This window comes from Anomaloglossus baeobatrachus, chromosome 12 (assembly GCF_048569485.1).
Source record: "Anomaloglossus baeobatrachus isolate aAnoBae1 chromosome 12, aAnoBae1.hap1, whole genome shotgun sequence".
Classification (NCBI taxonomy): Eukaryota; Metazoa; Chordata; class Amphibia; order Anura; family Aromobatidae; genus Anomaloglossus; species Anomaloglossus baeobatrachus.
The window spans coordinates 56,214,419-56,241,940 of NC_134364.1; the positions used below are offsets into that span (position 1 = coordinate 56,214,419).

At 43.1% G+C, this 27,522-nt stretch overlaps 1 protein-coding gene across 3 annotated transcripts; it reads left to right on the forward strand.

The window, feature by feature from the left end:
• On the forward strand, nucleotides 1-27,522 carry AKAP5 (A-kinase anchoring protein 5). 3 transcript variants are annotated; one of them, XM_075331019.1, is made up of 2 exons: nucleotides 1-143; nucleotides 23,402-27,522. In XM_075331019.1, the coding sequence occupies exon 2, from the start codon at nucleotides 23,528-23,530 to the stop codon at nucleotides 24,911-24,913; it is 1,386 nt and encodes a 461-aa protein (XP_075187134.1). In that variant the 5' UTR covers nucleotides 1-143; nucleotides 23,402-23,527; the 3' UTR covers nucleotides 24,914-27,522. The 3 variants fall into 3 exon arrangements, with proteins under 3 accessions (XP_075187134.1, XP_075187132.1, XP_075187133.1); XM_075331017.1 differs by lacking the exon at nucleotides 1-143 and adding an exon at nucleotides 570-719; XM_075331018.1 differs by lacking the exon at nucleotides 1-143 and adding an exon at nucleotides 13,065-13,106.

Consider the following 27,522-nt stretch of genomic DNA (forward strand, 5'->3'; position numbering starts at 1 on the left):
TTGCTATGGCGATGACCAATAACAAGCCTGTGTGTAGGAGTTCCCATCTGGCTCTGAAATGCAGCATGACCTGTCGGATAGACACAAGCAGAGGCAGCCAGGCTCCCACAGGGATGAGGGATCGAACCCGACCACTGACACATGTAAGTTACAAAGTAAAAACCATGCAATGGCATCTTGTGTATGTCTTTGGGGGATTTTGCAATGTTTGTTTTCTGCAATGTCTCAATTTGTAGCATTGTTCTTCGTTTTATGCATTATATAGTGCAATGCAGTAATGCTATGCTACAAGGTTACAGACAATAAGGTTATTCTACAAGGTACAGACAATAAGGTATCGCAACAGATACAGCCATAGTCATAGAAGGCTGCACAGGCTGAGTTGGTTATCTGGTACAACTTATGACATTGGGACAATTGTCATTTCCTACAATGTCCTGCTAAATAATGCTATCAATGGAGTTGAAAGGGTTAAATGAACACAATAACCTCTGCAGCAACTGTATGCAGAGGCGTAGCTAAAAGGGGGCAGGAGGGGCTGAGTGTGGCAAGGGGGCACCACAAGCACACTGCCATGCTGAGAGCTGAATCCTTGCCCCGGGTGAAAGAAGCCCAGATGCAACTGTGCTGTATGGAAGAATGTGCCTAATGAACACGAAACTGCAGCATATGGCTCCATGTGCCTAATTCAAGGCTAAATTCGGAAACAGAGGATCCGGGTATGTCTAATATCGACTACTGAATTCTGCTATTACTCCTTTTAAATGTTATGTTAAATGCATTAATAAAATAAATTAATAATAATAATAATTGTAGGTATTTGTGTCTGGGGTGAATGTCAATCTCAGAAATAAATATCGATATTTCATATAGAATTGCTAAATTGCTAAGAAATTCAAATTCCAGTTTTGACTTCTTCCTTTATTCTTTGCATTGTCACTGTGCATATTTGTGTGTCTATTGGTAAATCGAAGGAAAATCTAATCCTTGTCTATAGATTTTTCCTATTAGAAAGTAGACTTTATATATATATGTATATATATATATATACATATACCCCGTAAATATATAGTATATAAAGCCAATTTTATATACAAATCTTTATTCTTGACCATTAGTTGGCCGATTTCTTAAATGTTTCAATCCATTGGTTCATAGAGTCCACTGGAAATCCAATCCAATGGGTTTTACAAAAATATCATGTCCTCCATTAGAATTCTTGGGTGGAGTTTTTGGGGTTTTTTTCTTTTACATTTCCACCCTATATATATGGCACAGACATAGAAGGATACAGATTCAACAGAGCTGAGTTTGTCATTTGGCACTGCTTATCTTGATTGCTTTACATAGGACTGCAAGTCAACCTGCAATACTTTCTAACTCAAGAGGTAGGGCAGCATGGTGACTCAGTGGTTGGCACAATATTTTGGCTCACTGGTTAGCACTGTAGTCTTGCAGTAGACTCAGTGGTTGGCACAATACGGTGGTTTAGTGGTTAGCACTGCAGTGTTGAAGTAGGCTCAGTGATTGGTGGTTGGCACTATACGGTGGCTCAGTGGTTAGTGTTGCAGTCTTTCAGTAGGCTCAGTGGTTGGCACTATATGGTGGCTCAGTGATTAGCACTGCAGTCTTTCAGTAGGCTCAGTGGTTGGCACTATACAGTGGTTCAGTGGTTAGCACTGCAGTCCTGCAGTAGGCTCAGTGGTTGCTACTATACGGTGGTCCAGTGGTTAGCACTGCAGTCTTGCAGTAGGCTCAGTGGTTGGCACTATACGGTGGCTCAGTCGTAGCACTTCAGTCTTGTAATATGCTCAATGGTTGGCACTATATGGTGGCTCAGTGGTTAACACTGCAGTCACTCAGAAGTTAGAACTGGAGTCTTGCAGTGCTGGGGTCCTGGGTTCAAATCCTACCAAGGATGACATCTGCAAGAAGTTTATATCTTCTCCCCTTGTTTCCTCCCACACTCCAAAGACATACTGATAGGGAATGTAGATTGTGAGCCCCAATGGGGACAGTGTTCCTGATGTATGTAAAGTATTGTGGAATTAATGGTACTCTATAAGTGAATAAATATTATTATTCTTTCTATGCACATGAGTAAAATGAACAAGTACAGCTCTGCTGCATGTGGGAAGATGCTGATGATAGTTTTTCCTTGGGTGCATTTTGTAAAAAACTGGGGTTAACAAGGTATTCTGCTTTAAATATAATGTATGTGGTTTTACATAGGACTGCAGGAATACTTGATTACACTAGCTCATGCTACAAAAAAATTAACAGCTCTGCTACATCTGTACAGAATGACATGAAGGAACCAAGTGCCATATATATATATATATATTGGACAACACTAAGCACAGACCATAATGAGTGGTGGAAGCCGTCCTGCTGAGATATTCTCTTCTTTCTCTTGTGAAGTCTCCAGTGTGCGGGGATTATACAGCAATGGGAACTATTATTAGTAGATGCTTTGGACGGTGTGTCTTGTAATAGGAGTTCTGTATAATTTATATCCATTCCGTGGTAGATAATATATGCATATCTTTTGTTGCTGGGTAGCAGAAAAAAAAAATAAAAAGCTTTAGTAGCTTTGGAATCTGAAAGTCATTTGCAATTATCTTTTCTTTTTTTGAAATAAGTCTATAATAATAAATGATAACCCTTTACAAATAGATCTGTGCATGCAGTTCCTATGCAGACCTATGGGTCTCCATGGTTACAGACTACAAGCACGTGTGTAGTCACATACTGCAGTCATGCGCACTTGTGTAGCATGTGTTGCATACGCACAGAGCCAGGCAAAAATGTGCCCCCTAATCCATAAACTGTTAGGGCTCCCAGAGATCCTCCCCCCAAGTACATGTATGATCATTCCAAGAATATATTCATATAATTATAGTTCACGCTTTGACATTCTATTTTTTTTTTTTCTATTTTTTTTTTTTTTCAGATTTTTCTTGAAATGAAATATAAAGTTAAAAAAAGAATAATAAAGTAATTCATTCTTTTTTGCTCTTTATTTGTTTTTTTTTTTACAGTAATAATTTTATTAGCTTAGTCTGATCCTTAAGCCAGACTCTATCCCAATGCCTGACCTTAAGACTAAAGGCCCCGTCACACGCGACGATACATCGTGCGATCGCATGAGCGATCGCACCCGCTCCTGTCGTTTGTGCGTCACGGGCAATTTGTTGTCCGTGGCGCACAATGTCGTTAACCCTAGTCACACGGACTTGCCTCCCTAACGGCCTCGCTGTGGCCGGAGAACATCCTCTTCCTTAAGGGGGTGGCACGTTCGGCGTCACAGAGACGTCACACAGCGGCCACCCAATAGAAGTGGAGGGGCAGAGATGAGCGGGACGTAAACATCCCGCCCACCTCCTTCCTTCCACATTGCCGGCGGGACGCAGGTAAGCTGTGTTCGTCGTTCCCGGGGTGTCACACGGAGCGATGTGTGCTGCCTCAGGAACGATGAACAACCGGAGCACAGAAGGAGGAACGACATTTTGAAAATGAACGACGTGTCAATGAGCAACGATAAGGTGAGTATTTTTGCTCGTTCACAGTCGTTCGTAGCGGTCACACACTACGATATGTCTAACGATGCCAGATGTGCGTCACGGAATCCGTGACCCCGACGACATATCGCCCGATATATCGTAGCGTGTCACGCCGCCCTTTCCCTAAGCCCAATTCAATCCTTAGCACTAAGACTAACCCTATGTCCAACCGAATCCTTAGCACTAAAGCCTGCTTTACACGGGACGACCGATTGTGTGATTTCACAATCGATCACACCCGCCCCCGTCGTTTTTGCATCACGGGCAAATCGCTGCCCGTGGCGCACAAACTCGTTTAACCCCCGTCACACGTACTTACCTTCCAGACGACCTCGCTGTGGACGACGAACGTCCACTTCCTGAAGTGGGAGGGACGTTCGGCGTCACAGCGACGTCACACGGCAGCCGGCCAATAAAAGCGGAGAGGCGGAGATGAGCGGGATGTAAACATCCTGCCCACCTCCTTCCTTCCATTAAGCAGGCGGGTGACGTGGGACGCAGGTACGCTGTGTTCATCGTTCCCGTGGTGTCACACGGAGCAACGTGTGATGCCATGGAAACGATGAACAACCTGCACCCATGAAAATAAACGAGATTATGAAAGTTAACGACGAGTACACGACTCACAATTTGTGAGCGATACTGCGTCGCTTAGAGGTGTCACACGAGAAGACGTCGTGCGCTATGCCGGATGTGCGTCACGAAAACCGTGACCCCGACGACATATCACACAATCTATCGTCTCGTGTAAAGCCCGCATAAGTCCAACCAAATGCTTAACACTAAGACTATCCCTAAGTCCAACCCAAACCTTAGCACTAAGACTAACCCTAAGCCCAATCCTTAGAACAAAGACTAACCTTAAGCCCAGCCTAATCCTTAGCACTAAGACTATCTCTAAGTCCAACCCAATCCTTAGCACTTAAACTAACACTAAGCCCAACTCAATTCTTAGCACTAAGACTAACCCTAAGCCCAATCCAATCCTCAGCACTAAAACTAACCTTAAGCCCAACCCAATCCTTAGCATTAAGACTAACCCTAAGCCCAACCCAATCCTTAGCACTAAAGCCCGCTTTACACGCTGCAATATATCTTACAATGTGTCAGCGGGTCACGTCGTAAGTGACGCACATCCGGCATTGTAAGGTACATTGCAGTGTGTGACAGGTACGTGCGATTGCGATTGAACGGTAAAACGTTCATCGCATACACATCGTACCTTTCTCTAGAATTGCACGTCAGATTGTTCATCGTACCCGGGGTAGCGCACATCGCAGCGTGTGACACCCCGGGAACGATGAACAGATCTTACCTGCGTCCTGCAGCTCCCGGCCAGCAATGCGAAAGGAAGGAGGTGGGCGGGATGTTTATGTCCCGCTCAGCTCCGCCCCTCTGAATCGATTGGCCGGCTGCCGCGTGACGTCGATGTGACGCCGTACGTCCCTCCCACTCCAGGAAGTGGACGTTCGCCGCCCACATCGAGGTCGTATGGAAGGGTAAGTACGTGTGACGGGGATAATCGTATGTGCGGCACCTTCAATAAATTGAACGTGCCACACATACGATGGGGGCGTTGCAAATCACATACGATATCGTATGCGAGATTGCAATGTGTAAAGCAGGCTTAAGACTAACCCTAAGCCCAATCCTTACTACTAACCCTAAGGCCAACCCAATCCTTAGCACTAAGACTAACCCTACCCTCATTCCAAGTTCCAAGTCTAAGCCTAACCTAAAACCAAAACTAAAGGTTACAAAAAGTATAAAACTATAAAAGTAGCTCTTAGTAAAGAATGCATCTTGTTCACTGGATTCAACTCCTTCATTCATTAAGTGCTAATCTTCTGTCTTCTTATGCAGAGAGCAACAGTGGGGATGAGTGTAAAGTCACTACTAGGGGCAGCTGGAAAACTGGAGTGTGTAACAGAACTATGGATCCACAAGGTGTCACAGGAGTAATCACAAATTAATTACTCAGAGAAGTCGTTCAAGCAGGGTCAGAGCTGGGAGATCAAGCAGTACAAGGGAGTAGGTGGAGTCAGTGTCAGGAGCGATCCAGAGGTCAGGAACCGGGAAAGCAAGCCGTAGGAGGGGGGCACAGGGACAGAACAACTAACAGCGAGCAGGAGAGGAAGACCGGAAGGTAAAACAAGACGAATGGGATGGGAGTCAGGGAGGTTGTTCTTAACGGGGAGGACGGGAGTCAGGGAGGTCGTTCTTAACGGGGAGGACGGAAGTCAGGGAGATCGGACAAGGTAGCAGGCAGAATCAAGAGAACTTACAGGGACCAGGCACGCACACTTCAGAGTAGGGCTATAACTGGCGCCGCACCGATGAAGGAGACATCCTGATAAAGTGGCATGATCCTGGGAACAAGGCACGGAAGGATAGGCTCCTCCCAGCTGCCAAGCACAGGGAAACACCGACTGCAGGATCAGGTGTCAAATACAACTCTGCAACGGCAGAGTCCAAACTGAATTGTGACAATGAGTTTGTCAATGCCTACTACACTCTGCATAGGCAGCGACTGAGATGACAAAGCTCGATTCAATATACGGAGCTTTGTCATTTCAGTTGCTGGCTATGCAGAGGGCAGAAGTAGATCACAAACCCATTGCCAGTACTGCACTTGCATAAGTAAACCCAGTAGGTAGGCACTCACCATGTGCTTGTAGGCACAATTGTCGCGGGCGGAGGAGGGGACGCTGCGCTCTCCCACTGCTCGGGTCCGGCCGCTGCTGCCGCTGCTCGGTGGTGGCTCGAGCGGTGGGCCGGATCCCGGGGACTTGGGCGTTCCTCGCCCGTGAGTGAAAAGGGTGGGGATTGGATATTGTCCGTGACGCCACCCACGGTTGTGGTGAGATTGGTGACACCACTGCTCTGGACGGGGATCCCGGGAGCGATGACAGGGAGCAGCTTGGGTGTTAGTTCTCCCCTCCGTGGGTAGGGGGTTGGTTGTCCCGGGGCCCGGTGATGGGACAGGGATGGATTGCAGGCGGGTTACGGGGCCTGGCGAAGTGCAGGGTCGCGGGGGCAGCGCTGTGCCGCACAGCACGGTGGTACTCACTCAGCCAATGATGTGGACACAGTTCTCGGTAAAACACACGGCTGGATAGACGGGTCCCACAGACGGCTGCGGTGTTTCTCCTCCCGGCAGGTTGATGGTGACTGCCTTTCCCTGCACCTGTGTAACGTGTACGGTTCCAATGGGTTCCCACCGGTAACCCGCTCCCCCAGCTTGGATGGGTGCTGAAGGAGCCCCTTTTGCCCGCAGACTCTGGCCCTGGGAACTTTAGCCTTGGCGGTGACTGTGTTTCCCTCTCTCGGTTGGACTGTTGCCTTCTGTCGGGGCTTGGCTGCTGGGAAACCCAGGAGGTTCCCTTCGCTAACGGATTTGGCAAATTCACGGCGACTCCTAGCCTTGCCGGGGTCTGTAAGCCCCTGCCGGATGGTGCTGGCTTCTCTTTGCGTACCGGTCCGGTACCGCCGGGCCACCGCCCGTCCACGGTCCTTACGGCTGGCTCCAATAGGCCTCTCCTGCAGACGGTCACCACCGTCTGCCAACCTTGCTGATCCGTCCGGGCCACACACCAAGACCAACTTCAGGCTTCTCTACTGCCACTTTCCTCCTTCCACTTGTACTTCCAAAACTAATCTGCCTTACTTTTCCCGCCTCCAGGACTGTGAACTCCTCGGTGGGCGGGGCCAACCGCCTGCCTTCCCCCCCCCCTGGTGTGGACATCAGCCCCTGGAGGAAGGCAACAAGGGTTTTCGTCTGACTTCGGTGTGCCTGACCGGGAGTGTGGGGTGTGTTGGTGTTGTGCTTGTGACGTCCTGGCTTGTCCAGGGCGCCACACAATCACTTCATAATGCAGGGTGCATGGGGAATGGCCCTGTAGTGGGTGCCTTAGGCAATCGCCCCCCTCATCTCCTCTCCCATGCTCCCCATGGATTACACCATTGGTTATGCATTAGGTTACACCATTATCTCTATTTTTTTCCTTTACCATCTTGCATACAGTAGGCTCCATCCCCATGACCCTTCAACTGTCTGTAGATTAGCAAGTAGAGGATACAAAGAAAGTGGGGTACACGACTGCAGGATGTGTAAACATGGAGACACATAAAACTGCATAGGACCTGTGTACCCAAAACAAATGCTTGCTTTTTAATTTGCAATTCATCGGGACAAAACAAATGGCTGTATACGTGCACAGAGACTTTATGTTGGCTTGGGTCAAAGTTGAATGATTGAAATCTGAGCCAGGAACTCTGCCAATTACAGCACTGCTGCCCCCTGCAGTTTGGGTCCCTTACTGCACCTTCTATATTTGTGCTGTGCTGTCAATCTACAATCGGTCACATTTTGAGATCGTTCATATCATTATTCAAATTCTGAAATTCAGTTTTTCCTCTCTGGTTGCAAACTTATTTCTATTAAATCGCTGTCAAATGTCCAGTTTCGGGTTTTTCCGAATGCATAATATGGAGCAGGTCTTCTTTATATCAAATATATTATGATGATGCTTAATCGGGATGTCCATGATTAGAAAGAAAGAATGAGGTCAGTTTAGTCGTGTTAGAATTAAACTTCATTTACCCAATTATTACAGTGGCTCATTATTAATTAGACTTCTTAATATCGCCTTACTGTTTTGCCCCAAATTTTGGAACCAAGCACTGCCTCTTGAGACACACATCTTTGATGTCAATCTTACACTTTACCCCCTAGTTACTAATAAAGCGTATAAAACACCTGAATGGAATCTGACACCATTTTTTATTTCACCATCTAACAGCAGCAGAGACCCGGATTCCAATGATGTATCACTCATTGAGCTGCTTGCTTGTTCCATTTGATAAAATCATTATTTTATTTGCTGCACATCTAACAGTTCTCTAAATACGGAGCTCTGTATTACCCCACTGATTGGCAACTTTCTGAACTCACTGTACATAGGCAGAAAGCTGCCAATCAGTGATGGGGCAGGGTTATACAGAGCTCATGAAGATGGAAGACTACATGTGTTGAAGCCGTTTTTGCTACTTCAGAAGTTTCAGGGATTCTATCAGCGTTGGGGAAACTAGAACAAGTTATAAAGTCAAACTTTCTTCCAATTCCTAAAGGGTGGACTGTTTATTATATACCCCACACCGTTCATGCATAAATGTAGATGTTTACAAAATAGTAACAAATAGCAGAATACATATTCACATAGTAAATACAGACAGTCCAAGCATCCACCCGGCTGAGCCAAACTTCTTTGTCTAAAAAGTGGACTCTCACCCCCTATACATTTTTTGTCAGGGCTGAAGATACTTAACTCCTTCCTTACTTTAACAACATGGAAGCAGGTTTACTAGTCCTCCTAATAAAACAGTGATTTTATTAAAACAACAGCCAGTAGGCCCGTAAGTGACACATCACTAGAATCATGATCTCTGCTCTTACATTATGCTGCTTTTAGATTAGGTAGTAAACAAATGCTGACAGATTCCCTTTAATAAAGTGGTGCACCAGAATTGTTGCCCAGTTTGAATAGTATATCTGGCCTAAGGTATCCTTTTTTTCCCCAGTTTTATCATTCACTACCATACTGATGAGCTATAATGTGATACATAGATCTAATGGCGGACCCAGACAGAAAAGGGCTCCTGTGCAAGGACAACATATGGGCCATTTTCAGTCCAATAGCTCATTGGAATTGGGCCCCCGTATCTCTTGAGCCCATTTGCAGCTGCACATGTTGCACCAATTATATGTTCGCCCTTGCAAAGACCACTGGCAAAAGTCTTTCTCTTTTTTTTGTTATTTTTATGTCTTATAGACCTGTAGGCAGACTGCAATTTATGTCCTATATGTTAGTTAATGCAGTCTGCCCTAAATGATGATGAAACAGAGGCAGAATTGTAGCTGTATTGCAGGCTATTACTCGCACACTGCAATTTCTAGGGTGCTTTAACACAAAGCGCCATTGCAGGGCTTTTTATGCAGTTTTTGAGCCGAAGCCAAAAGTGAATAGGGAATACAAAGGATTTATACGTCTTCTCCTTGCTGTATTCACTGCAGATATATTTTCCCTATGAAAGACCATATAAAGATTTTACCCCTCGTAGTAATAAATTAGATCCTATGATTGCATTTTCCTTAAATTAATTGTAAGTATTTTAACAAATGGAAAGATTTAGTAGTGCACATAAGATATACAGCCCTATAGCACAAATATGGTATTAGCCTGAAAAAGTAAAATGAGTAAGAGGGGTATTACTTTCTCTAAAGGGCACTTTACACACAGCAGGCACGATGTTGTTCCTCGTTCCTGGGGTGTCACACGTAGCGATGTGTGCTGCTGCAGGAACGACAAACAATCTGCGTCCTGCAACAGCAACGATAATTGGGAATAGGACGACGTGTCAACGATCAACGATAAGGTAAGTAATTTTGATCGTTAACGGTCGTTCATGCGTTTCACACGCAATGACGTCGCTAATGAGGTCGGATGTGTGTCACGAATTCCGTGACCCCAACGACATCTCGTAAGCGATGTCGTTGCGTGTAAAGCAGCCTTAAGACACGGACCTATCGGATGTAACCATAGATGTCTGATAGATGGGAGTCCTAGAAGGACAGGGATGAAATTCAGCCGATTCTCTCAGATTCGGGGAATCGGATGTTAATATTTCCGCCAGTTCCCCTAACCAGCAAGAAGCTGTGCCCAAATCCGATTCTAAAGGGTGCTTTACACTCTGCGACATTGCTAGCGATTGTTAGTGATGTCGCGAGCGATAGCACCCGCCCCGTCGTTCATGTGACATGTGGTGATTGCTGCCGTAGCGAACAATATCGCTACGGCAGCGTGACACGCACATACCTGTTCTGCGACGTCGCTGTTGCTGCCGCACAATCCCTCCTTCAAGGGGGAGGTGCGTTCGGCGTCACAGCGACGTCACAGCGGCGTCACAAAACGGCCGCCCAATAGAAGCGGAGGGGCGGAGATGAGCGGCCGGAATATGCCGCCCACCTCCTTCCTTCCTCCTTTCCGATGGAAGCAGGTAGGATGATGTTCATCGTTCCTGCGGTGTCACACACAGCGATGTGTGGTGCCACAGGAACGAGGAACAACCTGCGGAATGAAACACCAAAGACATTATGATTTGGAGCGACGTGTCAACGATCAACGATTTATGCTGTTTTTGCGATCGTTGATCATCGCTCCTAGCTGTCACACGCTGCGATGTCACTAACGGCGCCGGATGTGCGTCACAAACACCGTGACCCCGACAATATATCGTTAGCGATGTTGCAGCGTGTAAAGCACCCTTAAAGACTGGGAGCCCATCATTTCCAACTAAATGTGCATCGTCGCACGCACATTCAGTTGTAATATATTGCGGTACAGAAAACCACCGGCTTTCCGCACTGCAATGGTTAAATAAGCGGCCAGCTTATCAGGGGTCGACAGCTGATATCGGCGAGCACTATGCCAGGGCCCGACAGTGCCATTATACGCCGATGTGCGCACCGATGTCAGCTGCCCAGCTGCCAGTCTCTTCCAAGAAGCAAGAAAATATAAGAAGACGCCGCGGGCAAGCAGAAAGGTAAGAAGACTTTTTTCTGTGTATGTGTTACAGAGGGGACCAAGATGGGGGACATGGGTGACATAAGGGACCAGGATAAGGCACTTAAGGACAATGACAAGGGACATAAAGGCCAGGATGGGGGACATATGACCAAGATTAGGAACATATGGCCAGGATAGGAGACATATGACTAGGATGGAGGACATATGGGTTACATGAGGGCCCATGATGGGGGACATAAGGATCAGGATAGGGGTCATTCTGTATATCCCCCATCCTGGGCCTATATGTCACCCATATCTTGACCCTTATATCCTGCCATCCTTGGGCTGTATGTCTCCCTATCCTGAGCCTACATGTTGTCCCATCCTTGGCCCTCATGTCACCCATCCTGGGACCTCATGTCACCCATCCTGGGACCTCATCTCACCCATCCTGGGACCTCATGTCACCCATCCTTGTCCCATATGTCTCATATTTCAGATACAGGCCTAAGATGGGGGACATAAGGGCTCAGGATAGTTAACATAAGGACCCAAAATGAGATACATTATTACAGGAAAGGGCTAGCATGGAGCAAATTATTACAGGATGGGCAACATTTTCATAGTAAGAGGCCAGGATGGGTGACATAATTACTGTATGGCGGCTAGAATTATTGATTGATTGATTGATTATAGATTATTGGATTATGGTAGTGTAAGAGGGTGACCAGCAATCTACAGCCCCCACGTCCACGCTGGTGACTAATGTGTTTTTCTGCATTGTATTTTAATGTATGGTATTCTCCCTGTGTAGTACGGCCGGCTGTCACTAGAGGTCATGGGTCCCTTAGACAGAAGGGATAGACAGGGAGATGACAGGGCAGCAGGAGTTAATCAGGGAGGGTGGCTCACCAGGATAGGAGGGGATATAAGGCAGGAGCTGTGTATGCCAGCTCAGATAGGGAGACGTTGTGTTAGTGAAAGGAACTAGAAAAGGTCCAGGAGGCACAGAAGTGCAGAGTGGAGTACAGAAAAAGGGTGGAAGTGACAGGGACAGGACCTAAGGAGTGAAGGAAGCCCAAATCTTCACCATGCCCTGGTCCCTGCTACAGGAACAGAAGCAGAACGAAAGAGAGAACATCAAAGTGTCAGAATGGGCTCTATTGCAGCGGGACATAAGTCCAGGGGTGCTCCTACCTGAGGCGTCGCCTGTTGGTACCTGAGGAAAAGCAATTGCGGCGGTAAGGCAAGTGATCTACCCGTCTGTTAGCCGAGCTGAGTGTCCCACAACCATGCTGGGGGAGTGGGACCGAAGAGGGAGGTTAAGTCGCCCCACCCTGGCCATCCCTGCAGGACCGAGCCAGATGTTAGAATTGAAGTGTCTGAAGGATAAGGAGGACGATGATGTCAGTGGACTGGAAGGAAGGAAAACTGCTGTTATACAACTGTATAGTAAAATCATTCAAGTTTTACCCAGCGTCTCTGTCCCTTTACTAAGCGCAGGCTGAAGTAATAGAAATGCAGCAGACGAAAGGTACTACCTCACCCCCGCATACCACCTACTCAACTCTGCCCCCGGGTCTGTGCTGTGCCGGGGTGGGTTGAGGACTTCTGCAAAGACCCTCGCCCATGATTGCCCCTCTCTGGCACTTTACAGTGGCAAGTGGGGGCATAATTACTGTAAAGGCCAATTAGGGGACTTAATTACTACTGTAATATTTACTTTTGAGGATATTGTTTTCCATGAGGGGAACAAAAGGGAGGTCCTGTTACTGGGTAGGGCAGCTTTGTTTCATTATCTGGCACAGTGTATCGTGAAGTTGGTGAAAAAGTGGGGAATGTATTCTAAAAGTGATCAGCTATAGAGGACTGTATGTTATTTTCTGCAGAGATGAGTCCTGGCAGGTAGAAGTGATAGCGGTCTGTACCGGATGAAGAAGAAAAGTGAACATAACTTCAACTAGAGACATCACTGGTAAATCATTGTATAACCTGAACATTTACACTATACACTCTATACAGAACTCCTGTGTATAATGTCACAAGTATTCACTGTATCACATTGTACACTGCCACTATATACAGAACTCCTGTGTATAATCTCACTCATCATTGTATTACCTGTACACTTACACTATATACAGAGTTCCTGTGTATAATGTCACCGGTGATCACTGTATTACCTGTACACTTACACTATACACTCTATACAGAACTCCTGTGTATAATGTCACAAGTATTCACTGTATTACATTGTACACTGCCACTATATACAGAATTCCTGTGTATAATCTCACTCATCACTGTATTACCTGTACACTTACACTGTATACAGAGTTCCTGTGTATAATGTCACCGGTGATCACTGTATTACCTGTACACTATATGCTATGTACAGGGTTCCTGTGTATAATATCAACAGTGAACACTAAATTACCTGTATATTATACACTATATACTATTTATAGAGCTCCTGTGTATTATGGCACTGATGGTAATATTAGTATTATTAGATTTGTGTTTTTATTAAAGATTAATATTGTAGTATACGGTGGTAATATGTAGTCTGATTATGGTGTGGCATTATTTGTCCCTTGTAAGTGGTATTTGGTCACGTAATCATAATATGTAGTCTAGTCACGGTGTGGCAGTACTTCACACTTGAATGTTGTATTATTCATTCACTATGTGGTGGTCATATGTCGTCTGTTAATGGTGTGGTGGTATTTGTACCTTATACGTGGTATTATTCAGTCACTATGTGGTGGTAATATGTTGTCTGGTCATGGTTTGGTGGTATGTGTCCCTTGTATGTGGTAATATTTGGTCACTATTTGGTAATAATATGTTTCTGGTCACAGTGTGGTGCATTTTTTCCTTGTATGTGATATTATTTGGACAGGATTTGGAGGTAATATGTGGTCTGGTCATGGCATGGCAGTATTTGTTCCTTGTATGTGGTATTATTTGGTCACTATGTGGTGGTAATATGTGGTCTGGTCACAGTGTGGTGGTTTATAGCACATACTTTGCCTGTGGCTGCTGAGGCCAGAGATTAGATGCAGAAGTTAGTTGAGGTAACAGATGGACAGGAGGTTGTCCTTTCAAATTTGAGCAGTGTTCCTTTAGTACTAATTTTCAAAACTTGTAGGAAACCCTTTTACACTATTCACCATACTAAGAATTGACAGACAGTGACTGGAACAATGTGGACTTGTCAGGAGGCAATGAGAATGTACATGAAGCTAGAAGATGAAATTTATGGACAACGTACGAAGTTCACAGTACAGTGATATTTTATCATGACAGTAGAGCATTTAAGTAGAAGCAGCAATGGTGATTTCCTCATCTCAAGCAATTTAATGAAATAAAAGTCAACAACAGTGGAGGGTAGACCCCCAAAATTTCAATGTCTCAATAACTTGTCATGTGGCCTTGAGCATCAATTACAGCTGACAACCACGCCTACTGCTGGTCACAAGTGGAGTTATTATCTGCGGAGGGAATGGCACCCCACTCATCCTGAAGGGCGACCCTCATGTGTTTGATATTCTGGGGTACAGAGTTACGGCCTTTACATCGTGACTCAGCTGATCCCATAGGTTTTTTATGGGATTCAGGTCTGGAGAAAGTGCAGGCCACTCCATTTGAGGTACCCCAGGCTCTAGAAACTATTCTCTAATGATGCGACTTCAATGAGCTGGAGCATTGTCGTCCATGAAGATGAAATTAGATGTTATTTAAGTAGTAGGGGCTTATCATGGCTAGACGACCTGCAAGATACCTGATCACACAAGCAGGCACAGGCATCATCTACGCTCCTTACTACACCACCAGGCACAGGCGTCATCTACACTGGACGAGGGACCAGTGGGGCTGAGAACATTCTGCTTGCAGCATCGCAATGTCGCGGTACTGTTGATGAACTGTTAGGTGTCGTTTTGGTCTCAAGATGTCATAATATAAACAGCATGATGAGGAGGACTGTTTAAATTCAAATTTTAATTAAACCCCAAAATTTATTGGGACATTCATGGATCAAACACCTGTTGTGAATTTTTCCCTTCAGCTCCTTGTTAGAGAACAGCAAGTTGTGCAGAAAGTACTGAAACATTGGACAGTAGTACATCAGGAATCAAAAGTTTAGAGGTCACATTAAGTTCACCTAAAAAGTTTAGAGGGCATTTTTAGGATCATCCTGAAATGTCACCTGAAAGCCAAATATCCCTAAGCTTCTGTGAGTAATTAATAATAGGCTTTAATGGTGCAAATTAAAAGAAGTAGGTGGTAAAAGAAAAGAATACAACCAAACATAAAAAATGGAAAAATTAAAGTGGTACCTACTGCATATGTTTATGATGTTTTCCTTCAGTCAAATCACTGGTGTGAATAGATAATCATAATGAAAATGTTAGTCATTGCAGTGCAACTAGAAAAAAAAAAAAAAATTCTAACACAAAAGCAAAAATAATATTGATATATATGCAATTATAGAAAAATAAAAAAATATAAACTATAAAAAAACTATAAAAAAATTACAAATAGACCTAAACCCCACAGCTACATATTCAACTATGATAGTGTTAATGTGACCTTGAGATATGGAAAAGGCACATGGAAATATAATTTCATTTCTGTGCAATGAGCCAGCCATATGACCTTTGCGGTTCTTGGAAATGGCTCCAAGTAATCATATATTACTCCTCGGCCATGACATATGCAGACTGCTCCCTCTGCTTTTACCGATATTACCAAATTGTACGCTGCACAGCACATCTATAATATTGTAAGACATGCGGCAAGGAAGCGGGCTGTCTGCCAGTTAATGTAAAGTGAGTGTGTCATGGTGCTCTAGTCCTTGAAGGAAATACGGCAGGAAAAAAAAGAAAGAATTGACTCACTATAGATCTTAAAGGGCTATTACTTTGTGAGAAAATACATTTTGTTGGTTGTATAATGTAGAGGTATATAATTTTCTAAAAAAAATTGGGGGGAAATGTGTGTGCGTCTTATAAGCTAAATGTAGGGGATGGGGGCGGATTCAGTGGACACAGGAAGATGGTGGTGGCACGAGTGGGCTGATGCTGCGAGTCCCGGGCTGGGAAGTGGGGGTTTACTGGCGGCGTGTGGCAGGCGCCATTGATCTCTCCGAGATCTCAATCTGCGTTGCCTTATAGTCCATTTTCCTGAAGTCCATTGCGTTTGTTGCCGAGAAATCAATGCCGTCTGCCTCGTGCCACCGCAACATCCCTTTCTCCCAGTATCGCCCCACCTGTGCTGCCTCCGGCTTCCTGTGACCCTGCAACCCCCCTCCAATAAGCTACATTCAGCTTATAAGACAACCATTGATATACAGAAGAAAAAGAAGCAGACATCGGCACTCAGCTCAGTAATAAATGCATGACAATAAATGTATGAATTATCAAATATTTTATTGCACAACACACTCTATAAAAACATTTAAAAGGCAGAAAAACACCAGACAGAGGAACAATAATGAGTAAGTATCGTGTTAAAAAATGGCAAGGCATTAACCAGCAAGAAATAGATGACCTCATCCTCTCCTGATGAAGCTCACTTGATGAGCGACACGCGTTGGGTATGGGGGGTTCACCAGACATTGGGCTTATTTACAGTCATATGAAAAAGTTTGGGCACCCCTATTAATGTTAACCTTTTTTCTTTATAACAATTTGGGTGCCGGCATTCCCGGTTGGGTGCCGGCATTGGCCACACAGCCCCAACTCATGATGGAACCGCCACCAAATTTTACTGTGGGTAGCAAGTGCTTTTCTTGGAATGCCGTGTTTTTTTGCCTCCATGCTTAACGCCTTTTTGTATGACCAAACAACTCAATCTTTGTTTCATCAGTCCACAGGACCTTCTTCCAAAATGTAACTGGCTTTTCCAAATGTGCTTTTGCATACCTGAGGCGACTCTGTTTGTGGCGTGCTTGCAGAAACGACTTCTTTCTCATCACTCTCCCATACAGCTGCTCCTTGTGCAAAGTGCGCTGTATTGTTGACCGATGCACATTGACACCATCTGCAGCAAGATGATGCTGCAGGTCTTTGGAGGTGGTCTGTGGATTGTCCTTGACTGTTCTCACCATTCTTCTTCTCTGCCTTTCTGATATTTTTCTTGGCCTGCCACTTCTGGGCTTAACAAGAACTGTACCTGTGTTCTTCCGTTTCCTTACTATGTTCCTCACAGTGGAAACTGACAGTTGAAATCTCTGAGACAACTTTTTGTATCCTTCAACTGAACAACTATGTTGAATAATCTTTGTTTTCAGATCATTTGAGAGTTGTTTTGAGGAGCCCATGATGCCACTCTTCATAGGAGATTCAAATAGGAGCACAACTTGCAAGTGGCCACCTTAAATACCTTTTCTCATGATTGGATACACCTGCCTATGAAGTTCAAAGCTCAATGAGGTTACAAAACCAATTTAGTGCTTTAGTAAGTCAGTAAAAAGTAGTTAGGAGTGTTCAAATCAAGAAATTGATAAGGGTGGCCATACTTTTGCACCGGTCAAATTTTGTTTAAATGTGGATTGCACATTTTCTGTTAGTACAATAAACCTCATTTCAATCCAGAAATATTACTCAGTCCATCAGTTATTAGATATATGAAACTGAAATAGCTGTTGCAAAAACCCAAATTGTTATAAAGAAAAAAGGTTAACATTAATAGGGGTGCCCAAACTTTTTCATATGACTGTATGCTTATTCTGGCTTCTTGCATTAATGTGCATTGGTAGTGGTAGGCTATCTTATTTACCGTATGTCTTTTGTCCAGCTGTGCCATTGTGTGAACATTCCTGCAATGTTTGATGGGATTTATTGAATTGTTTCCTTGGCCATTCTATTTCTTGCTGGTTAATGCCTTGCCATTTTTAACACCAAACCTATTCATTGTTGTTCCTCTGTCTGGTGTTTTTCTGCCTTTTAAATGTTTTTATAGAGTGTGTTGTGCAATAAAATATTTGATAATTCATACATTTATTGTTATGCATTTATTACTTAGCTGAGTGCCGATGTCTCCTTTTTCTTCTGTATATCAATTGTCTCTCAGCAGACTGTGCACCCTCATATTTTTATGTTAGTTGGTTGTGCATTCCTACTTTTTTTGTTTATAAGACGACCATAACACTACAAGACGGACCCCCATTTTAACATTACATTTTTTTTTTCTTATTTCCCTCCTCTAAATTTGAGGTGCATCTTATAGTCCGAACAATATGGTACATTATCTAGCTATTCCTTATAGTTTTGAAAGTTAGGGCAGGATGGTTAGCACTGTATGGTAGAACAGCACTGTTGCTTTGCGGCATGAGGTCTTGGGTTCAAGTCCCTAAAAAGAACAACATCTGCAAGGAGTCTGTATGTTCCTCCTGAGTTTGCATGGGTTTTCTCCAGCTTCCTCCCACAATCCAAAGACATACTGATAGGAAAGTTAGATTGTGATCCCCAATGGGGATAGTGATGATGATCTCTGTAAAGTGCTGCAGAATAAGATGGCGCTATATAAGAAAAGCATAATCAATTCCAGCTTTCTGGCCGCAGTATGTTTTCTCTTCCGAAAACGCTAGTGTACTGTGCGAGAGAATGCGCTGTCCGTGCACACGATCAGTGTTACTGACACAGCGTAATTTCGCTGCGTTCTCCTGCTCAGAGCACTAGCATCTCCGTAGGAATAAATTGACATGCTGTGGCTTGGAAAGACGACCCGCATCTCAGTTTACGCAGCATCTAAGAGAAGCACAGTGGGCAGGAGATTTCTATAAATCCCATCCACTGTACTTGTACTTTACAATGCAGCAAAAACACGCTGCATCCAAAACACTGCTATCACTGATCGTGTGCACATACCCTTAGTATTTTCCCTGGTCATGCGATGGTCACACAGGAACATAGCTAGTTACAAAACACAGCTCTGATAAATGTACTGTAACACCTCATATACAAGTACATGACCAGGACAGAATTGTATCTTTTCAGAATTTATTACAGCAAGCAAATATCTTGATAAATGTTACAAATGTATTATATAAAATATATTTGAAAATTGTATAATTATAATTCTTATGGTTGAAAAAATAGACATATGTCCATAAAGTTTAATTAGGGTAAAGAGGGTTTTGGACCTTTGTCCAAAGGGGTAAAGGTAAAGAAATGGTAAAGTTGCCATTTTTAAGAGGATCAACAGTGAAATTACACAATTTGGAATTATGAGACAGGAAACAAGTATACAGGTACAAAATACAAATATACACTAAACCAGACAGGTCAAAAGGTTATTTCTAAAAGTAAAGGAACATTTGAAAATATATTTTACCCCTTCCAGTTATTGTTATAATTAACACTGTACTTTTAGAATATTCTAAAATATTCAAAGACTTAGTATGATTACATTGAAAAGGATTGTCATAAACAGCACTCCACGTCTTCCAATCATCAGCAGGACAATACAAAATTGACCCACAATTGATGGACGAGGAGACGGCTTCTTTCACTATTAGGCCGATTATTGGGGACCTCACAGTGACAGTATAGTAAATACACAACTTATTCCAACTCATGGAATATACAGTATATACACCTCGGTACGGTCATTGCCAATCTCCGCAATAACTCAAGAAAACTACTAGCTGCTACCACCTATCGTTTTACATCCGATTGGACACTCGTTACAGATAATGTATTGCTTCTGTGACGCGATTCATAGAGCAAGAGGAACAAAGTTATTACATTTTAGATATTTATTCTGAAAAGTAAGCAGTGTTTAATAAAATATACAAAAGATATTACAAAGGGGACAAAACAATACAGTGTATAGAATTACATAAGATAAAAAGGATAAAAAAAAAGAAAGAAGTGTATTTTCCAGATTGAACAAGGATCCTAATTTGGCATTTGCTTTTATTCACACAAGTTACACCCACATACCTCAACTCTGGTGACTCATAACAGATCCCCCTTGACAAAGTGAGCACTAAAAAACGTGAAACGCGCGTTGGGTCGTTTCTTGCCGTCCACCTGCAGGTATATACTTTTTGAGCTGTTTAACCATATATGTATGTGTTATTTAACTGTTTAATCTCTTAAACAAATCTTGATACCTGTATCCTTGTGACCTCAATACAGTGGTTAACCAGTTCAATTTACTTTTGCTTACCTTAGCCCTGCAGGGGGCTGTTTATTTCCTTTTATATGGCTTTGCCTTATAATCTAAAACCAGGCATTTTAGCCTCTATGGTTCAGATCTAATATATATGGCTTTCTGCCTTATAATCTAAAAACAGGCATTCTAGCTGTAATACTATTGTATGTACTGAGGATTTCGATTGTGTTAGGGCAATGACAACCAGAGACGAGTTCTTGGTGCAAAAGACGTTTTATAATATGTAACCGCAATATGTGCACAGAACAGAATATACACAATAATAAGTAACCGCAATATGTAAACAGAACAAAATATACACAGTAATATGTAACCGCAATATGCACACAGAACAGTATATACACAGTGGAACATAAACACAGTAAATACCTGCTGGGTTCAGAGCAAAGGGGAATTCCCGGGGCCGCACACCGGACTCCCCCAGGGAGACCACCAGGAGCGAACCCCTATACAGGGGCTGTCCGGCAATCACCCCAGAAGGCCTAAATGCGCAGCAGCCGGGACACAAAAAGGGCAACAGATATAGTCCAAAAAATGTCCGTACGTGATGTGAGTCCTAGGGTGGATATGAACGGAAGGGACCGGGCAGAAGTGCCGACCAGAGACGGCAGACAGAGTCCGAGCACAGTTGGATGAGAGGTGAAGTCCAGAGCTGGTGTCAGGTGTTTCAACTGGATCCAAACAGCAATCAGGAGATGAGAGCAGCAGGGCAGGAGTACACAGGAAGCAGTATACTCAGGCAACTAGACTAAGCTTAGGGGCGGCTTTTAAACAGATGGACAGGAAGTAGGGCAACAGAACAGAAAACTCCATGTTAACAAAGGGCAAGATCCTTCAAAAGAAAACTGGAAATCCCGGAACTCTGACACTAGCCTCCATGGTTCAGATTTAATCCATTTGGGATTTTGCCATTACTGTTATATTACATCTATTCTGCGTAATGTCTGTTCTGTATTGTTTGCATAGCCGGGCCATTCCTTTTATGCCTTTTTAAGAGTGTCATATCTATGTCATTTTTTTAAGTGTTTACAATAAAAATTATTTTTCTATTTCTATACAAAGTCCACCTGTTTTTCCTCTATGTGACTCATAACAAGGCTGGACTTCAGAGAACTATAGGATGTTTCTTATTTTTAGAAAATTATGAAATTCCCAACTTTTATAATATCTTCGCCCCTGGTGGCCCCAGGTGAGAGATATTACAGTCATCTTTCCTATCACAATTTTATCTTTTCATAGATAGGAGACATGGTAAAGATATTGTCTTCCTATCTGGCTGATATCCATTTGGCGGGACCCCGTTCATTATCCAGCAAAGCAAGATGATCCTTTGTGTTCGCCACTTATCACAATTCTGAAAATATGACTTTCCTAGCTATTATATTGATACAGTTCATAAAACCTCAATTCATAATTTCTATAAAGGGAGACAAAGGATTTGAAGTTCACTGTTAGTTTTCTTTTCAAGCTGATGCTCTTATCTCTACTAGTTGTAACTCTTCCATTCTCTGCATTCTTGTGCAAGGTAAAGACTGGGCTCACATCTGCTATTAATTAGAGGATTTTCTTTAATTGCCTGTTTCTAAAGGAGTGGGTCAGCTCTATTGGATTCATGTAGAGGTTGACTGTTGGATTGAAAGCTCTTGGTTCATTTCCAAATTATTATGAACCGTGTTTTAATAGAATGATCTTCTCATACTATTACCTTATAACAAAAATATCCTAAAGGATATGGACACCTATAGGACATTTTTTTGTGTTGAATGTATGGATTTTTGACTAAAAATAATTTTTGCAGTAGAGTTTGAAACTTTTGGCTTCTATAGCCTTTTATGCATCACAGTACATATTAGACTGTTGAACAACCTAAGAGTGAATCTGTAAAATAAATCGTACTGAAGACAAGATTTGTAATTCTAAACTTTATTATATCCTGACATCAGTAACAGGGAACTGGCTCACCCAGGATTTGGGAGTGGTTGAGCATATGGCAATATTAATAAACATGCTCTTCAGTTACCAAACCAAGTGAGAATTGTCACCCAATGGTCAACAAACATCGACACCGGTGTGTCACGCTTGCTGGGAGTAGCAAATGTGGTGTAGTGCGTTCAGACCTACGTGCGTCTGAAGCACAGCAAAAAACACAAGAAAAGGGGGGCACAGGGAACACAAAAACAACGGGAGGCCCAGGAACTAGTGAGAGGGGTTGGTGCGCACCTCTTAACCTCACCTGCAGCTGTCGTTCCTCTCCTCACCAGTCCCTATACAGTCTCCAAAACCATCGCCGAGCAGGAACCTGGGACCCTCATAAGACCCTATAGTAACTCTGACTAGTGAGGGGCAGGTGGCGTTCACTAGACCTCACTGCTGCACTAACAACACACCAGGGAAGTAAAGACAAAAAGGGGGAAAAATAACAACCAAAAGGATATAGCCTGAGCATAGGAACTAGACTTGCAGTACCTTCCTCAAAGGCGGCAAGGACACAAATGACTTTGTATCTTCAGCAGGGAATGCTGGGATGGACCAGTATTTAAAGCTGAAGGGGGTGACTACTTAGTAAGTGCAGCTGATCACGCGACAAGGAACTGCTTTGGAAAAACTGCAATAGCAAAACTGGCACTTAACCACTCCAGTACCAAGAGAAATTAAACCTATTTAAATGAAGAGAGCCAGATGAAAGGCTCCAGTCCAAAGTCTGTCACTGGTCTCAACATGCAGGGAGACAATCGTGACACAGTGGCATTACTTTTCAGGTGTCAATATCTCTTGATAATAGGATCTATGCAGACAATCCTTAATTTGAATTTTCTATTTTTTTTCTGCATCCTGGTTAACAAATTGCATTCTTGAGAAAAGCATTACAGTTAACAAATGTTTTTGGGTAAACAATGAGACCATGTTATATAATATTCCAATGAATTCTAAATATAAGAAAGGCTATTTTTGGTAACAGTCATCATCTACTTACTTGGAAGTGTATTAGACTTTTTTTACCGCTTATAGTAAAATGTGACTACTGTAGCAAGTTACATCTTGTAATTGTTATCTAGATTTTTAACTTTTTTCTCCATTTTACAGGTCACTTGAAAGCAACAGATTTGGAAAGTAAGCAATCAAAGACGAGAAGCAAAGTATACAATAAAAGAAACACTCTTTATCCACAGTTATCATATAACATTTTTGGTTCTATGTCCATACATCAAAATGTCAGAATGTAAAGTGATCGCTTCGGATGAGCCTCAGTCACAATTAGGACAAAATGACCAAGTCAGCAAACACTTCAGAGGTTATTCATCTATGGGATTTCTCCGGAAAGGTAAGAACAAAAGGAAACAAAGTCGAAGTAATTTATGTATTAAACCCAAGGACTTTAATGAAAGTGACAAGAAAACTGTTAACATGGTGGCAAAGAAAGGTGAGGTTCTTGGTTTGGAAGAAGTCTCTAATGAGTTTACTTGTACCTCATCGATGATGGAGACCTACAATCTTAATGCTAACAAAGAGGCAAAATTCCGCTTCCGGAAACTAGAAGATGGCACTTTTGCCTTAGAAACCAAAAGCTTGAGTGAGCTTAACCAAGACAAGAGCGAATCTGGAATTATAAAGCGATCTTCAAAGACAAGGCATAAAAAAGGGCAAAATTCTCACAAGCCATTGAAAATCTGCTTCAAAAAAAGAAACAAACCTCTAAGAAAATCTTCAGATTCGAATGACGAGAACAAATCGGATCATAAGACATTAGCAGGCTCAACTTCACAAGAGGTCAGCAGTTGTGTTGTGGACAATTGTGATACATGTTCAGAACAAGAGCAAACAAAAAGAAAAACCTGGGCAACTTTAAAGAGTCTGGTTACTCGAAGACGAAAGTTACGTTCTTCAGTAAAAAGACAATCACAGTTGAGTGGAAGACACCTTGAAACCAACACAGGTAATGCTTCCATTCAAAGGATTTCAAAGAAAAGGAGATTCTCCAACATGAAGATTCCATGCATGAACTTTTCAAGGGGGAAAAGGTCCTCAAATAACCCACTACCTTCTGAAGATACCTTATGTACAATGAAATCCTCAGATACCAGTGGAACAGATTCAGGACCCGATTGTGATAGAAGTGAAAAGGCTTTGGTCGTTAAGTATAAACTGCAGAAATCTATAGATGTAGAAAATGGTAAAATTGGTAGCGGTTTTGATGATGTCTTACAGACAAACACGGATACAAAATCAGAAGACACAGATAAAATGTGTAGCCAGTCAAGCAGGATATCCAAAAACATACAAAAAACCCAAGAAACCACTAGACCAAATATAATCGAGAACTTATCGTTAAGTGATGATATCCAACGTTTGACTGAATCCCAGAGAAGGAACAGTGAAAATTCACTCAAACTTCATGAAGGAGATGTGAAAGTCCCTCTGATGAGTGAAATTACCATCACAATTGACTCACCTTCAGATGTGTATGAAATGCTCCTTGCATCTACAGCCGCTTCTCTTGTCGATAAAGTTATTGAGTCATCCATTCAAAAGTTAATTGAAGAAGAAACTTTCCTTAATCATGTTCCGTCCAAAAACTCCGAAAGATTCTATATTTGACAAAAAAAAAGAGGAGCAAGAAAATACATATTTATGCCATGTTGTCAAATTTTGTGCCTTCAAAAATAACTAAACATTCTACAATAAAAGCCAACTAAATGGGAAAAAGTCTCTAAAGTTATCTTGGAGTCATCTGAATTCCAAAGAATCTGAAGATTGTACTTTACTAAAAGCCATTGGAGTCTGTCTACTTGTTTGAAAACATATTGACCATATCTGCCACGGCTCCATTGCAATCTTATTGAGATTATTAAATGTTGTTATTTCTTTTATTAAATGTTCATTTAAGTCAAATTATAAATTTATTAAATTATGTAATATATTTCATTTGTAATAATTGTACTTATTATACTCATTAAAACTAATACGCCATACTTTCTGTTCTGTTTCAAAGCTAAAAGTAAAATCTTTATATAAAAGCAAACATAAAAACTTGTGGCACTCACAATCTTATTTTACAAGTTCATGGCACAGAGTCACGTGTTCTATCACAATTACTGGTGCTATATGTTCCTATAGGTGTTGTTTACAGTATTGAGTTGTTATTACAGAGTATACTGTAAACTTAAGGGTACTTTACATCCTGCGATATCGGTACCAATATCGTTAGCGAGCGTACCCGCCCCCGTCGGTTGTGCGTCACGGGCAAATCACTGCTCGTGGCGCACAACATTGCTAACACCCGTCACACGGACTTACCTTCATTGCGACGTCGCTCTGGCCGGCGATCCGCCTCCTTTCTAAGGGGGCGGTTTGTGCAGCGTCACAGCGACATCACACGGCAGCCGTCCAATAGCAGAGGAGAAGCGGAGATGAGCGGCCGGAACATGCGGCCCACCTCCTTCCTTCCTCATTGCCGGTGGACGGAGGTAAGGAGATGTTCGTCATTCCTGCGGTGTTACACATAGTGATGTGTGCAGCCGCAGGAACCATGAACAACATCGTACCTGCAGCAGCAACGATATTTGGAAAAGGAACAACGTGTCAACGAGCAATGATTTTTCACATTTTTGTGCTCTTTGATCATCGCTCCTTGGTGTCACACGCTGCGATGTCGCTAACGGCGCTGGATGTACGTCACTAACGATGTGACCCCGACGATATATCGTTAATGATGTCGCAGCGTGTAAAGCACCCTTTAGACTCTGTTCACACTAGTGCCATAATTTGTTTCAGATACCATTCAAAAGTTTGTACACCCAGCCAGGACCAGCCCTTTCATATAACGTGCCGGGACGTCCAAAGTCAATCCCTTGTCCATGACTTCCCCCCTGTGACACTCTACACAGTAATCATCCATTAGCACGGATTCAGCAGCAATCCGTTGGAAAAAAGGTTGAGCAGACACAACTATATTGTCCATTTTAAAAAAAACTGATTTTGACTGGATAGGTTTTTTTTTACATTGAAGGGTCATGCTACGAACGTGGTGAACATGTTCAGACCAAAAAGGAGTCTGATGCACTACAAAAAAACACCAAAACAACACCACAAACAGGAGGGAACACAATACAACAGAGATCCCTGCCGCTAGGGAGAGGGGTGAGGGGGCACCTCCTGAACTCACCTCAAGCTGATTCCTAAGCTCCCTAGTGTCCCTATACAGGTTCTTTCAGCCTGTCGGCGAGCAGGATACCTTGGGCCCTCAGATGGCCCTAAACTCAACCTGCCTAGTGAGTAGACCGACGAGTGCTCTAGACTCGCCACTAAGATACAAAAATACAAGAAAGGAATACAAACAGGGGAAATACCGCAAAACAAAAGGATAAAGACAGTCTTCAGGAACGCTTCAGCTCAGCTCCTTCCACCAAGGGGCTAGTATATAAATGGATTTGTATCAACAGCAGGGATTGCTGGGTAGCACCTCTATTTAAACCTGATGGACGTGGCTACAAAGTAATTGCGGCTGAAGCACTTGGCTAGAGACTACTGGAGAAGCTGCCAGTCATGATCCAGGACCAGTATTTTCCGCTCCGGAGTTTTACAGACCCGGCCTGGTCATGTCAGGTGTTAACTCCCATCAGCCTCATTCTAGTTTCAGGAGACACTATATATGTTCTCTGAACCTGCACTCCTGTGCTGGCTATAGTTTTGCTCTGCAGCCTGTGACTTGCTCTGGTGAGAATTCCTGTTCAATCTGACTCCATGTTACCGTGCCCTGACCTGTACCCTCCCCCGATCTTCTCTGTTGTTTGTACTTCCCTCTGCATACCTGATCTCCCGGCTTCCGATTTGGTTCTGTTTTCTGGCTTGATTTTTATCCTCCCCTTGCTGTGACTTGACTCTCCTGGCTAGACTCTGACTGTTTGGCTACTCTATTGTCCCCTGGTGGTTTCCCTGTTAACTGCCTGCTGAAGTTACTCAGCTGTACTTCAGCTGCCTTTCTGTTACAGTGTTACTTTGACTCTCCTTCACTACTCTGCTGCCACCTAGTGGGGAATACGCTGTACTAAGTCTCACTTGGCCTTTGTACAGCGTGACACTGATATTAACTATTTAGATATAGGTAAAATATATCTTTGTATCATGTTAGCGAGTAGAGATAAAAAAAAATTGTTTAAAAGAACTGAGAGACGTCAGTGGTTGATACCTTTCAATGGCTAACTGAA